The sequence below is a fragment of the Vombatus ursinus genome, unplaced genomic scaffold, assembly GCF_900497805.2.
Source record: "Vombatus ursinus unplaced genomic scaffold, bare-nosed wombat genome assembly UNPS02008996.1, whole genome shotgun sequence".
NCBI lineage: Eukaryota > Metazoa > Chordata > Mammalia > Diprotodontia > Vombatidae > Vombatus > Vombatus ursinus.
In genome coordinates, this window is record NW_020948774.1 from 3,835,353 (window position 1) to 3,852,086 (window position 16,734).

Sequence of the window (16,734 nt, forward strand, 5' to 3'; positions counted from 1 at the left end):
ACCCCATTTCTAGGGCCTGCCCAAAGGAAGATCACTTCAAACTTGAACACTACTGGTACTGAGGTCTACTGGCCCTAAGTCTCCAAGTGACAACACCCATCTATCTTCCTAACTTTCCAGTTCTGCATAGACTAATAAATGGTATCTGGTTGGGGAAGGGGAGAATTACTAGTCATGCAAAACTGAATATAATTCTAATGGGTAGAAAAATTTCCTGGGAAAACTGAACTGGGTCTTTGAAACAAACACAATTGAAAAAAAAATGGTGTAGTCCCATGTCAGCCCCATGGGCTGCTGGGAAGTGTAGTTTTTCTAGGTTGAAAGAGAGGTTGAAAGATGATAAGAGTCTGAAGCCCATGATGTGGTCAAGGATAATTGGAGCTCCGTGATGGGGTGGAGACTCTGGCCAGAGGTGGGAGCTGATTGAAAATGAAGGCTCTGATTGATTTATAATTGGGAGCACTGGAAGCCTTTGCTGGCTTATCGATCCACTTAAGGAGTGATTGGACTGGACAAAACTAGCTGTTTGAATCTGCCTGCCTCTGAGCATTGTTGTAAATTGATGAATTTACCTACCCTTGGCTTCCCTCCACTCTCTCCTGCCCTCATTCCTGCCTTGGCAAAGCAGCATTTTGGAGTTTTATTTAAAGTCTTGTATATTTGCTTTTTATATTGTCGTAAATTAGTTCTGTCTACAGATAAAGATAAGCTGACTTTTATGGGGAAATGAACAAGTGCTTTTGCTATCTGGAAAAAATACAGTGGTTATCTGAGACTTTTTTTTTCCTCCCAGAATGTACTATAGAACAGATGGGCCAGTCAGTTCTTACTTAGTGGCTAGGGAAAGAACAAAACCTCTTCCCTAGTCTAGGGGCTCCAAATTTTCTGAATTCCAAGAATGTACGGCATAACTAACTCCCTGAAATAACAGGTGGAAAGAACAAATATGAACCTGTGTGAACAACTGCCCTAGGATTTAAAAAGAAAAAAAAATCTATAAGCCTATATTAATTTCTTTGGTGACACAAAGTAGGGCTTCAAGTTGGAACCCAGTCTTGGGGAAAATAAATTTTTTTAGTCTTTTCTCTATGTAAGAGTACACGTACTTAAGAAAAAAAAAACCAACCTTGGCTTTTTGGTTTTCTAAATTTTATTTGTGTCAGCATCTACTTCTTTGACTCTCCACTAGAAAAAGCTGTCCAGGGACAGCTAGGTGGTACAGTGGATAGAGCACCGGCCCTGAAGTCAGGAGAACCTGAGTTCAAATCTGGCCTCAGACACATAACACTTACTAGCTGTGTGACCCTGGGCAAGTCCCTTAACCCCATTGCCTAGCAAAAAAAAGAAAAAGCTGTCCACATTTGTTGTCTCCACTTCACGTCCTCTCACTTATTCCTCAACCCTTTGCTATAAACTCCAAATGGATATGTGACTTAAATATAAAAGATCATATTGTTTTAAAAAAACAATTAGAGAACTCTATAACTCTACATGGCTAGGGGAAGAGTTTTTAAATAGGGGACAAAGGTGAGCATGAAAAAGTAAAATGAATAATTTGAATTACATAAAATTGAAAGGCTTTTTCACAAGCTTTTTCACAAACACTGAATCACAAGCACTGCTTTTCACAAGCTTTTTTCGCAAAAATTAGAAGTGAAACAATTGGGAGAAGATCTTCATGACTAATTTAACGTCTCTAATTAAGGTCTGATATCCCAGATATTTAATGATTTGATACAAACATGTAGGAATAAGAGCCATTGCCTGATAAGTTAAAAAGTATATAGATATAGATATATAGGCAGTTCTCAAATGAAGAAATGCAAAATATTAACCATATAAAACAATGCTCCAAATCATTAAAAATAAGAGAAATATAAATTAAAACTACTCTGAAGTCTCCACCTCACAGTTATCACATCAACTTTAGTTCATGTATTCAGCTCTGGGCCCAAAAAGAGAAAAGCAACTCAAATACTGATAATACCAAAGCAAACTTCAGAAAAGCAAAAGTGGAAGGACATTCATTTAGCCTCTCCTCAAGCCAAAGATACAAGAGCCTGTTGCTTTTCTGTGGTAAGTCCCATCTGTGTCTTTACACTGGAATAATTTCCTATTTAAGTTAATCTTCAGTCACCCAAACACTTTGAAGTTAAAGGCTCTATGTGAACAGCTATTTTTTCGATACTTTTATTTTTTTTAATTTTTGGCTGTTATTTTAAAATTATCTTTATCATTTTTTTCTCTGATATTCTTAAGCATGGTTGATCTTTGTGATTGCCAGGTACCCATAAGATACAGGAGGATATTAGAATGAGATCACACCAGCTCATGAGCCCTTGTTAAATTTTCAGTGTCAGCATTTACACTGTGGAAATCAGCAAATGCTACAAACCAGGGCTTGTTTATTTTGCTGATTGACAAGACTTGAGAAAGAGATGGAGAAATGTTAAAAATGCATTTTAGACTTAAAAGTGTATCCTATTTAACTGTTTTTCCCCCTTTGGAGAGCTACTTGTTAACTATTTATCAGCACACCATGCCTATGTCTATAGAAGACCATTGCCACAGTCTTATGCAGTCTTCTGTAGCAAATGCAGTGGAGAGTTACAGATGCCAATTTAAGCTGAGGTCCCCACTGTCCTTCTGCATTCTTCATCCATGTCACCAACTTCTGGAGGCCCTTTCTTACTTCTTCTCTTGGCATGTGATCAGATGGGAGTTATGTCTTCTTCCCTTAACCATAATTCCCTTGTTCTCCTTCCCTTCTCCTTGTCTTTCCTGATATTACAGTTAATATACGTGGTTATCATGCCCACTGTATCACTAAGCATGAAGGCAAGTGTTGTAGATAGGGTAGAAGGACAAATCGCTGGATTTTTCATTATCTCTAGTTACTAGCATTAAGGAAGAAAGGAAAATATAAAAATTCTAGGAAAGACAGGGCCAGATCTTTACCCCTCATGTATGGGTATCATTGAATTAATTCACATTGAAAACAGAAGCACCTATTTCAAGTTTCCTTACTGCTTATGGAGCATAGTGGTCATGCAAAATATTAACGGAAACCTGTGTTCTCACAGGAAAAAGCATGTAGCAAATACATGCCTTTTCTTAAAAATGTATGTGTAGCAAACTTTGCTGTTCATTACATGACCTAAAGATTAGCCTGCACCGTAATAGTTTCAGTACATTTTTGTACAGTACAGTGCTACAAACTTTTATATAGAAAAGAGGTGAAAAATAGATTCCATTTCCACCTGTGTTAAGAGTAACTGATCAGGGGCAGCTAGGTGGCGTAGTGAATAGAGTTCTGGCCTTGGAGTCAGAAGGACCTGAGTCCAAATCCAGCCTCAGCCTAGCTGTGGGACCCTGGGCAAGTCACTTAACCCTGATCGCCTCACCAAAAAAAAAAAAAAGAGTAACTGTGATCTTTGGATTTATCGAATCCTATTGATGGACATCTCTGTTTCTCTCTCTCTTTTCTTTTAACTAGTAGCAAACTGTCTTAATGATTACTGCTTTGTAGTATAGTTTGAGATCTGGTACTGATAATCTTCCCTCCTTCCCACTTTATTTCATTATTACCTTTGAGACTCCTGGCATCTTGTTCTTCCATGTGAATTTTGTTATTTTTTTCTGGATCTATACAATATTCTTTGGGGACTTTAATTGATGTAGCATTGAATAGGTAAATTACTTTAGGTGTTATTAGTTTATAAACTACCCATAACATATTAATGTTTCTCCAATTCTCTTTATTTCTGCAAAGAGTGTTCTATTCTTGTATTCATATAGTTCCTGGGTACATCTTGGTAGATACAGTATCGATTTTTTTTTATAGCTTTTTGTATTTATTTCGAATGGAATTTCTTTTTCTAGCTCTTCCTGATAAATTTTGATGGTTACATAATACAGACAAGAACACCAAGATGTAGATGAATTTATTTTATATCCTATAGCTATAATGTTTGGTAATTATTTAAATTAATTCTGGGTTGAATCCTTAGGTTCTTTCAGTATACCTTTGTTTCATCTTCAAAAAGTGATAGTTTTATTTCTTCTTTGCCTATGCTTATTCTCTCAATTTCTTCTTTCTTATTTTATGCTATAACTACTAGTGATACCTACAAAGCCAGAACCAAAACAGACAAACAAATTGGCAACTTCCCAGCACAACCAGAGATGAGCCAGAAACGTGTGTCTGCAAAATCCTTTGTCTAGAGGAAACAAAACTGGAGAGCCTTCCTGAGAAAGCACTGAAGTGGTGAGAAATCCCCAGAGAGGAGTCAACTGGAAACCACTGGGATCTGCAGAGACCAGGGTATCATGGCAGCAAGGCTCAGACTGGGACATCCCAGTAGTCGAGGGGCTTTGAGGTCCTTAGTCTTTTGTTGTGAAATGCCATAGAGGACCCCTGAAGATCAAGAGCTCTGAACTGCAAAGATCTAGGGCAGTCTAACTCCAGAAGATTAGCGATCAATGCAGGAAGTCAGGTGATCTAGGGCATGAAGGCCCAAGAAGGGCCAACAACACTATCCAAAAGCACAGCAATGAGTCAAATCTGGTCCTGGCTAAAGCCCCAGTTTAGGAACTAAGGCTGGAGAGATAAGCAAACCAAAGAAAACACTGACCAGTATATAAAAATCACTGTAGACTGAGAGATTCCCTCAAAGAAAAGGAGTAAATAACTCCGTAATAACTATAAGCAGAGACAACGGAAAAAATTATATTTCACAAGGACCATAAATAAATATCTAGAAGAAATAAAAAAACAGGTTTTTTAAAAAGTTCGGGAAGAAAGAATTGAAAGGAGATTAAATAACTTAGAAGAGAAAGTGGAAAGCCTTAACCAATTAATGGACTCCTTGAAAATAAGCAATAGATCAAACATAAATTAATAATTCCATGATACTGCAAGAAATATTAGGAATAAAAATCAAGATTGAAAAAAAATTTAAGATATCTGATATTGAAAGCAAATGACTTGGAAAACAAGTCCAGGAAGGAAAATTAACGAATCTTTGGACTTCCATGGTAGCTGTAAAGTACCTGAATTAGGTTTAGAGCAACATCTCACACCTTATACCAAAATAAACTATAAATGGATGTTGTTGTTCATTTTCAGTTGTGTCTGGCTCTTTGTGATCCCATTTTGGGGGTTTTCTTGGCAAAGATACTGGAGTAGTTAGTTTGCTATTTCCTTCTTCGGTTCATTTTACGGATGAGGAAACTGAGGCAGACAAGGTTTAGTGATTTGCTCAGAGTCACACAACTAGTAAGTGTCTGAGGCCAGATTTGAACTCAGGAGGAGGATTCTTCCTGACTCCAAGATTTATCCACTGTACCATCTAGTTGACCTAGAAATGGATACATGACATATATTAAAAGTTGCATCATAAAAAATCAGAGGAGCAGGGGAGAAATTACCGTTTGGACCTATGGAAAGAGGAGGAGTTCATGACAGAGACACAAGATAAAATGGACAATTTAGATTATGTAACACTAATGAGTTTTTGCACAAACAAATCTAACATCGTAAAAATTAGAAGGAAAACAGGTAACTGGGAAAAAAATCTTTGCAGAAAATTTCTGTAATAAAGTTCTCATTTCTAAGGCATATAAGAAACATTCAAATTTATCAGAAACTAATTCAAATTTATAAGACTAAGAAAAATTCTTCAATAGATAAATGGTCAAAGACTATGAACAGACAGCTTTCAAAGGAAGAAATCTAGGTTATCAACAATCATATGAAAAAGTGCTGTACATCTCTAATAATTAGACAAATGAATATGTCAGTAAAGTCAAAACACTGCCACCATCATCTCCCCTCAGTCCCTAACGGGATAGCCCATGACCCTGAACCCAATATTCTTGAGAACAGCAGTGCGCCTCAACTACCAGACCTGTTCCCTGTCCATCTCCTCCCACAGCATCATCACTGACAGAAGAAATCATTGTGAAGAAGAAGCCCACTTTCCTCATTGCCACAAACAGCAACTGCTGCCCAGCTGTCACTAATAGCGAGCCCTGTGAGTGTCAGCACCACCCTGACCACCAGTCCTACTTTCAGTACAACTCTGCTAGCCATCATCGGAGAAAGCAACTCTTGTGGGAAAAGGGCCAGACAAACCCTCTAACTGCCAATAAATATTTTAATGTTCATGAGCATACCAATATTGTTGAATGTCTCCCACCCTTATGAGTTTTGGATGCTTTCTTCAAGATTCTTTCTATTTGTCTCTTCTTTGAAGACATAATGGGTCAGATTCCAGATCAGATATCTATCTATAACATACATAGACCAGCCATCTTTATAGTACATGGCCCAATCACATATATTCTATCCAACTATTAATACCTAATCTCAAAATAATCTGAACTTACAACCTGACTTTCAAATCATTCTATCACAAAGCATTATACCCATATTTTCAAAAATAATGAAACATATTCAATCACGTTGCTCTCACTAAAAATATTGTTTTTAGTTAAAGCAAAAAGTTTTTTTGTACAATTAATAAATAAAATAGTATCAGTGAGTCAATAAAACAACATTTGTTAAGTGCCTACTGTGTGCCAGGAATTAGCTAAGAAAGGCAAAAAATAGTCCTGGCTCTCAACAAGTCCACATTCTAATAGGAGAGACACTATGTATGCAACTATGTGCAAACAGGATATATACTGGATAAATTGGAAGTAGTCTCAGAGGAAAGGCAATAAATTAAGAAGGACCAGGAAAGGCTTTTTGCAGAAGGTAGAGCTTTAGCTGAGTATTTTTGAAATATTATTTCATCTTTATATTATCCTTTTTAATGTCCATTTTGGTTAGTTGTATAATATCTGTGATTAGTAGTACAACAGTACATGTAAATAATTTATAAGTAATCAAATATACACTAATGGGAGCTGTGTACTCAAAAATTCTTTACTGATGGGGTATGCAATCAAAAAATTTTGGAGACCCCTGGACTGGATGATCCCTGAGGTCCCTTCCAACACTAACATTCTGTTTTTCTGTGGAAAATTTGCCCTACTTCCTTTATCTTACAAATGTTAGTTGACCATAATCACATTATTTTGTCCCCAAAAGTATGCTTTGGCATGCTCTCCTGGAACCATGAAATCCAAAAAAATATATATGCAAACATCCCCAAATAGAACCTTATCAGGGACTCAGTGATTTGGGGAGGAAAGAGAAATAACAATAGGGCTTTTTCATTCCTTTCAGCTCAGAGATTAAAACAAAGAGAATGAATAAATGTGAAGGTATCAAACAGATGGTAGAAATGAAATCAAAAGAAGAGCTTTATTTCCCCAAACGAGTATTTTTTCCTCTTTTAATCCTCCTAGGAAATTTGAGTATGAAAGCGTTTTGCTGATTATGCACAGTATGCACTTTTAAAGAACTTAAGAATAAATGAAATCTTGGAAACCAATTATGGGGATTTTCTCTGTGGGGACTCGCTAGGTGGGATGAAATTGTCACTGCCAGGGACTAAAGTTGTAGAGGGCTAGGCTGCAGCTAGAAATAGTGGGTCAAAATTCTACCTAGAATTTTAAACAAAGTTAGAAAAGCCTAAGCCCAGAAAAATTGTGCAAGGTCAGGCTGTATTTTGTAGTCCAGAATCTAACCAAATGCATCCATGGTGTGTTTCTACCAGCTGTCCATTTCTTCCTCTTACAATAAGTGGTAGTCCTAAATAAGATTATATTATATCACATTATAATTATTTTTGTACAGCTATCTAATTAGCATACACAGAAAAAAAATTTGTGGAAGGAAGAAGCAGAGAGAGAGCCAAAATGAGAGGAAGAAAGCTAGAAAGAGAGAGAGGAAGTCTGAGGGAGAGAAGAAGAGAGAAAAATGAATAATGATTAACACATCACTGCCATGGAAAAGTGAGTATGCCAGTCTGTCAAGTAATGATGACCTTATGTTACTTTACTGTCTTTACTATAGAGATAAAGAAAAACATTTAGGAAGACTTTTCCCAGCCCCACCCTTCCCAACCTAACACCGAGTAATATTTCTACATGTATAGTCTTTTGTCTTGGGAGATCTCAATACAGAAGGAATCAAAGAGTTAGTACCCTCAACTGCCTAGTCACTAGATGATATACATAAAGAAGGCTCAGATTAATCTTTAGTTATGTCCCATTCTTATTAGTATTTACAGTGTACCTTATGTTTTCAAAATGCTTTAATTGGTTATACCATATTACTTAATATTTTGTTTGGTAGATGAGAATTACTTTTATATTTAGATAAGATTAGTTAAAGTATTCATTTAGCTCTTTCTATGTACCAGGCACTGTACTCAGTAGTGGGAATGTATGCATGAATAAAAGGGACAGCCTTTGCCCTTGGATAGCTTACATTCTACCTAAGGGTAGGAGGTGGGGTGGGACCTATAAAGCAAGGAAGGAACAAGGTAGAAAGTAAGCTGGAGGGTCAAGGGCTAAGCTGGGTTAGAAGTGAGCATAGCTGGCAGGGGTATTTGCTCAAATGGAGGTTCCACGGAAGAACTCACCAATAGAGGGAGGAGGTACTAGGGTGGAGGCATCACCAACGCGAGAAGGCCATTTTGTGATATTTACAGAACAGGATACAGAGTTAAGGTGTCTTTTGTACCATTATCCTGCCAGTATGAGGGCAGCTAGGTGGCACAGTGGATAGAATGCTAGGCCTGGAGTCAGAAAGACTCCACCTTCACCTTCCTGAATTCAAATCTGGCCTCAGACACTTACTGGCTGTGTGACCCTGGGCAAATCACTTAGCCTTGTTTGTTTCAGTTCCTCATCTGTAAAATGAGCTGGAGGAGGACATGGCAACCCACTCCATTATCTTTGCCAAAAAACCCCCACCAATGGGGCAGCTAGGTGGCGCAGAGGATGGAGCACCGGCCCTGAAGTCAGGAGGACCTGAGTTCAAATCCTGCCTCAGACCAAATACTTGACACTTACTAGCTGTGTGACCCTGGGCAAGTCACTTAACCCCAATTGCCTACAAAAAACCAAAACAAACAAACAAAAAAATCCCACCAAAATGGGATTGTGAAGAGTCAGACATAACTGAAAAACAATTCAACAACTGCCAGTGTTGACCCTGAGTGTGATAGGAGTTTTTGTTAGGCTAATAACCGTAGCGTGATAGAGGAGATCTGCTGTTTCTTAGTCGTAATCCCTACTAAAACAGCATAAAGAGATTGATGTGTGCCTTTTGCTAGTCCCCATACCTGAGTGCTTCTAAGATAGCAGTGTAGGCTTCATCTCGGTGTTTCATGCCTATCAAACTGGTTGACCAATTCTGTAACAGGTGCTTTTTCTCCAAGTTGATAGAATCTATTTCTGTGCAGGCCTGCAAAGAGATAACATCAGGAGATAGGAAGTTTAGTTTACAAATAGAGTTTAGATATTCATTTTACCTAAGAATAAGGTAAAAATAAACAAATAAATAAATAAACAACCATTCTGAACTCTTAACATATTCCACTCTCTGTTTCTCCTCCTACGTGTGTCACCACTCCTCAGTCTCCTTTTCTGGCTCATCAAAATCCATCATGGTCCCTAACTGTGGGTAGTCCCCAAAGTTCTGATCTGGGCCCTCTTCTTTCCTCTCTCTATACTTTCTCTTGATGACTTTATCAGTTCCCTCAGGTTTAATTATCATTTCTATGCAGATGCCTCACAGATCAGTTTATCCAATCCCAGTCTCCCCTCTAAGCTTTAGTCCTGCATCTAACTACCTTTCTATTGCATATTTTAAACTATTTGTGTGGGAGACATCACAGACTCAACTTGTACAAAATAGAACTCATCATCTTTCCTTTAGATTATAGCCTTTTACGTAAAAAGGATAATTTATGGAGGCAGGTAGGTGGCCCAGTGGATAGAGCACCGGCCCTGAAGTTAGGAGGACCTGGGTTCAAATCCAACCTCAGACCAAACACTTGACACTTACTAGCTGTGTGACCCTGGGTAAGTCACTTAACCTCAATTGCCTAAAAATAAATAAATAAAAAAGGATAATTTATCTAACATTTTAGTTGTTGACATCAGTCTTACTATACCTTTCCATGTAGTAAAATACCTTTCAAAAGATAAATCTAAAGTAATTTGGCAAGAAAACTATGCAATACAGTTTAAATGTGCAGATTCATGAACAATAGCTTGATAGCATTGACTTTCTGACTTCTGAGTTCATCTAATATTAAAAGAAGGGACCAAATACACTGCTTTGGTCACTTATACAAGGTATTCCAAAAGACTTAATGCAGTTATTTATATTTGTGGTGTTGGAGTGCAGTGAGAATAGTAGAGCTACCATTCAGAATACTTGAAACCCATTGAAATCAAAATGTCCAGAACTGACTTTATTCTCTAGCACAAAACAGGATGAAATCTACATAGCCTGCCTGCTCTGATGAGAAATCATTGTTTTATCACTTCTTTAACATTACTTTTCACTTTTGCCTATTTTTAAAATAAATTTATGATGTTAAATATGGCCATGTTTACACATATACAGGTAAAACCAGATACATGTGAAAGATCAGATAGTCTATAAAGGATGCTTCAAGAGAAGATACTGGTGTTTTTAGGTTTTCTGTTTCCTGTGGGTCTATCTAGATTGACTGATAGTAAATGAAACTAGCCAAGTCTTTCATTTACATCCAATTCTGCTACATGCATGTAGAACCTGCTTATGTCACTTTCCATGACTAATAATATGACTAGGGAACCATGATCATACCAAAGTTGCTCACTCCAAACCTTTGTCATATCAATTAGCAAGTATTTATACCATATCTTTCCTGTATTAGCTATTGTTAATGTCCAAGAATTGTATTGTTTGTGATGCTTGGGTTGATCAGGTCACTGTTAAAAAATGAATTGCCTGTTATTTCCTCTAATATTGTATTCAAGTATTTTCAATGAAATTGTGTTGCAAATTGCTCCTTTAAAAAAAATTGCACAGTGGATAGAGCACCGGCCCTGGAGTCAGGAGGACCTGAGTTCAAATCCAGCCTCGGACACATAACACTTAACTAGGGGTGTGACTCTGGGTAAGTCACTTAACCCCAATTGCCTCACCAAAAAACAAACAAACAAACAAACCAATAACAATAAGAAATTATAGCCTTTCCCCAAACTCCCCTATATCTGTTTAGGACATCACTATTTTACCCAAGTTTGTAATTTTGACATTCTCCTTTCTTTCTCACTCTTACCCCACATATCCAATTAGTTGCCATATCTTGCCATTTCTACCTCCATGAAATCTCTCAAATCCAACCCCTTCTTATCTACTTACATGACCCCCCTTAGTTCAGGTCCTCTTGCTTAGATTATTGCCACAGCTTTTTAATTGGTCTTTTTGCCTCTAAACTCTCACCACTCTAGTCTATCCACACAGTCTCCAAAGTGATTTTCCTTGAATGCAGATCTGACCATGTTATTCCTCTACTTAATAAACTCTGGTGTCTACATATTACCTTTAGGATAAAATCTAAACACCTTTGTTCAGATTTTAAAGTCCTATAAAATCTGGCCTCAGGCATATTAGACATCATTTCCTCCTTCCACAATCTATGATCCAGCCAAACTGGCCTTCTCTCTGATGCTCACAAATGGCTGTTCATCTCCCATCTTCATGCCTTTGCACTAATTATCTTCCATGCCTGTAATGCATTCCACTTCTATTTCATAGAAAACTTCTCTATCTTCTTTATGAACTCTTTTCTGATTCCCTAGCTACTGATGCCCTTCCTCCCTTCCTAACTACCCTTTATTTAACTACTTTGTATTTATGCTCTTTTTATTTATTTTATACATACTTATACATGTACTTATTGTCCTCCCCATTAGACAATAATTTTCTTGAAAGTAGGGACTATTTCCTTTCTGGTATTTTGTACCCTCAGAGCCCAACACATAATGAAGAATTCCTCTGAACAGTAAGAAATGGAATGTCCTAAAGAATACAGTATGTTCCTTTGCCTCATACCCTGTGGCTGTCAAGGTCCTTTGGAATCCTGACTCTGTCACCCAGGCAAATAGCAAAAATAGCGTTTTGCTATTGTCCCAGCTTTGTGTCATCTGCAAGTTTGATGAACATGCCACTGATGCCTTTATCCAAGTTACTGATGAAAATGTTAAAACAGCACAAGGCCAATAACAGATCTCTGAGTTCCTCCATCGAAAAATTCTTGCATTAACGACTATTTTTGAAACCATCTAACCCATTTCAAATCCATCTGATGGTATTAGCATCAATTCTGCATCTCTCCATTTTCCCACATGAATTGTATGAGATACTTATTAAAAGCTTTCCTAAAATCAATGTAAACTATATAAACAGTTTTCCCCTCACCCACCGCTAAAAGAGGAAATTAGGTAATTATGGCATGACTTGTTCTTGATGAAGCCAGGCTGGATTTTTGTAATCCCTGCCTACCTATCTAGATATTCACCAATCAGCCCTTTACTGTTCTATTCTAGAATTTTCCCAGGAATTGAAGTCAAGATTACTGGCTCAGAGTTTGCAGATTCTCTACTCTTCCCTTGTTGGGACCTCCTCTTGGGTCCTGTGTTCACTTCTGATCAGCCAGAGAGCATCCAGAGGAGGGCAAACAGGATAGTGACAGCCTTTGAGTTCATGCCATATGAGGACTATTTGAAGCAATGGTCATGCTTAGCTTAGAGAAGAGGAGATTTGGGAGTGAGTTGCTAGCTGAACTGAAGTATTTGAAGGGCTGTCTTATGGAAGAGGGATTTGATTTGTTTTGGCCCCCTAAATTTTCCTCTTTGCAACGTCCACCCTTTGTTTTAGGAAAATCTTCCTAATAATTAGAGCTGTCCAAAAGAGGAATAGGCTTCTTTGGGGGAGAATGAGTACCTTTACTTAGAGGTCTTCAAGTAGAAACTGGATAACCATTTGTCAGGTGTATTATAGCAGGGAGTCCTTTCATGTATGGGCTGCACTACTTGACCTCTGAGGGCTCTTCAGCTCACAAATTCTGCCAAACTCTTCCAACTCACATATTGTTGAATTCTTATTATATGTAGGGAGGACACTGTGCTAGGTGCAGTGATAAAAAAAATATAGAATTCCTGCCACATAAGAGTTGATTGGGAAGACAAAAAATTATTAAGACAATATATATTGTGGACTTAGAATATGGAAAGACTTGGACTTATGAAGGAAGAGGTTATCCACCCTCAAAGAAACTGAGGACAAATAAGTATAGTATGGCTTTACATAGATGCATATGAATGTATATGTCTACATGTGAGTATGATTATATGCTTATATATTATCTTTGTGCATATGTTTGTACATGCATATATGTATGTGTGTATGTATATACATATATATGTATATGTATATCTCCACACTTAATTGTAGCCTTCTTGGGGTAGAGGAGGAAGGGGGAAAAAAGAACAAAGTAAAAAGTACACATCAGAGAACAACAGAAAACTTACAAGGAAGCAAAGAAAAGATGGACCGTTCTGAACACAATGCACAGTATTTATTATGTAGGCTTTCTTGACATGGTAATTTATTGCTGTATATTTTTAATCCTTTCTTACATTTTGCTATACAGATGGCAATGCTTTTTTTCTTTTCTTATTTTGTATTTAAGTTTTAATATTTAAGTTTATAATATGTTTCTTTTCTTACTGTGAATTTAAGTATTAGTATTTAAATTTAAAATAGTAATAAAAAAGACAATACATGTTCATGGCATAAGAGCTAGAAGGGCCTTTAGAGGTCATCTAATTCAATCTCTTTATTTTACAGTTAAGGAAATTGAGGCCTAGAAAGGTTTAAGCAATCTCTCCAGTGTCCCAGAGGTAGCAAGTAACAGAACCAGGATTTGAATTGAGGACCTCCGAGTCCAAATTCAATGCTCTTTCTATGAACCACATTGTCTCAGGAGAAGATGTACATATTAGAGTTTAAAAGTGTTATGTGATCTCTTACCTCACTTACTGCTTGTCTTACTGTTTTTGTGTCTTCAGACTGAGCAGCTAATTGAGCTTCATGTAAAGCAATATGCTCTTCTAACTGGTTGGCATTCCTAGTGAGCTGGTCCACGTACAAGTCCTGAAAATTAGAAGAGAAGATATACAATATAGATGTATGTCCTAGAGGAGACATTAGAGCACTAAGATTCAGAGTAGGGTTAGAATCCAGGTAAGAAGGAATATCTAGTATGTGATGTTTGTCTTAAATCCATCAAACCAGACCAGTCTAGTGAGATCAACAGCTCTTCTCTCTAGGAGTCATGTTATTAGCAAACTTAAGCTTTCCTTGGTAAATTTCATGTAGGAAACAGTAATGGTTACATATATGTTCAACTTGTCAAATACCTGTTTTTTCTTCTCAAGTTCTGCATTCAGCTTCTCAACTTCAGCCTTCTTTACCACCTGTTTCATTACACTGATATCATCTCGTACATCCTGGTCTATATTTTGCAGGTAGAATAGACGCAATGTCAAGTTTTCCATCTCGTTCTGTAGAGAAGTCACTGGAGAGAGAGAGAGAGAATACGAATGTTATTTATCAGAACATACCTTTTCCCTGATATTCTAAAGTCAAGAAGTAAAGAATAGTAGCTTCTCTGACCCTTCAATCCCATTGGGATGAGGTGATATCAGTCCAGTCTTAGCCTTCAAAGATCTTATGATCTAATGAAAGAGAACCAAGTAGGATTTCAGCCCCACAAAATGAAATGTCATACTATTTCCTATGGTTCAGAGGAGCTCCTTCCTATGTCTAAAGACACAATGCTTTAATTTTGAAGCATTCTTCTTCACAGAAATGTTGGCAAATCTACAGCTTTCAAGGGAAAATATTTAAAAAATGAAGTCATAGGATTAGTTACAGTGAAGAAACATTAATCTTGAGGGGATAGGATGTGGTGATATAATAATTTTAGAAAGTTGACATGTATCTCTATATAGGCCTTCCCTCTGTGGTGCTTTCAACCTTAGTTTCAGATTCAGAAATGTGTCATTATCCATTTACCCAGACATAATCAAATGATCCATCACGAAGAATTCAAGTACCTATTCTGGGCCGGGAACTGTGATAAAACACTGGGTCAGACCCTGGTGAATGTATTGACACTAACCCAACTCAGAGAAGATTGATTTGCAACCTACAACACCAGTTTATTAATTTATAATCACAAATAATGTCTGTTTGGCCCTGGACACTCCAGGATTTAAGCCAGAAGAATAGGTTAAGACATGGTACGATGCTCCCTTGGTGTTTGGTTTGGCCTTATCTGGGCAAGTTAGTACCAGAAGCAAGCAGCCCCAATTTGGGAACCAAGAAAATAAAGTGAATGAGATGAACTAGATATGGTCAGCATGGACAAAACTGGGACTTGAAGTAGCAGATATATATGTGTGTATGTATATATGGTTGTATATACATACACACATATATATGTATATATAATTATAAATTATTGTGTACAATTATAATAATCATAAGTATTTTATGTTATATATATTTATATATTAATATAAAACAAGGCATGGTTCTTGCCCCTCAGTAGCTTATAATCTAATGAGGATGGAGGAAGATGAAATAAATGTGTGTGTAGATTTGCTAAGAAGAGATCATTTATATGTAGGGCTTACAGAAGGTTTCATAGAAGAGGTAGATTCTGAACTGGGTCTTGAGGGGAAGTTTTTCAGCAGGTAAAGGTTTGTGTAGGGAAACCATTCCAGACATGGGATATAATGGTCACAGAGGCATGAAAGGGCAGGGTAAACTCAGAGAACCTCAAATAATTTGGTTAGCCTACAACACAGCATGTGTGAAGGGAAGTAGTATACATCAAAATTGGACAGATAGGTTGGAGATGCTCAAGAAAGCAAATTATCAATGAAAAAATTGCAACATAAATAATGAATTGGAGCAAAGCAATTGGGTGTTCTTTGGAGATACTTCTATCAAGCTATGATAACTGGATGGTTTGTTCTTCTATTCTAGAGAACTGATTATCTAAAATTAGAGCATTCTCCTCTTAATCTGGATAGTGAGATAAATACTGAAGTTTTTGCCCTCCATCTTTCCTTTTCATAAAATCCATAATGATTACCATGCTTCTATATGACCTAGTCATTATAATATTATTTTTCATTTTGACAGACTTTCATAATGCCATAATTTTCAATTTTATTTATTATTTTGATATTTTAAGTTGACTGTTTTCTAACTCTAACTATTACTTGTCATCAGAAACTTGTCTCCAAATACATTTATGATGAACTACTTCTGGCAAAATTTCCTTTAAACAACTAATGTCTTTAATTTCTACAACTGAATTAATCCTCTGTTCACTGCATAGAGGGAACTGCGTTTAACATTTTCACAAACTCAATTAGTAGAAAAGCTTAGTTAACAAAAGATCAAAGATAGATAGTAGAAAATTATTGTTTTAATACTGTTAGAACCATTACATAAAGCAATTTGGAATTATGTAAATACAGGGACTAATATGTTCATACCCTTTGACCCAGAGATTCCATTACTAAGTTTATACCCCAAGGAGGCCATTGATAAGAAGAAAGTCCTCAAGCACACTAAAATATTTTAGCAGCATTTTTTATGATAACAAAGAATTGAAAACAAGGTAGATGCCTATCAGTTGGGGAATGGCTAAATAAACTGTGGTATGTGACTATAATAGAATTTTTAATGTAATA

General features: G+C 36.9%; 1 protein-coding gene across 2 annotated transcripts in view; it reads right to left on the reverse strand.

The window, feature by feature from the left end:
- CCDC40 (coiled-coil domain containing 40) overlaps window positions 1–16,734 on the reverse strand; it is a 99,767-nt gene that overhangs the window by 56,664 nt on the left and 26,369 nt on the right. For both annotated transcript variants that reach the window (XM_027850281.1, XM_027850280.1), the window contains exons 8-10: window positions 14,383–14,540; window positions 13,994–14,116; window positions 9,243–9,364 (exon numbers count right to left, since the gene is read on the reverse strand). In XM_027850281.1, coding sequence (XP_027706082.1) covers window positions 9,243–9,364; window positions 13,994–14,116; window positions 14,383–14,540 — 403 coding nt within the window. The remainder of the gene's footprint in view (window positions 1–9,242; window positions 9,365–13,993; window positions 14,117–14,382; window positions 14,541–16,734) is intronic.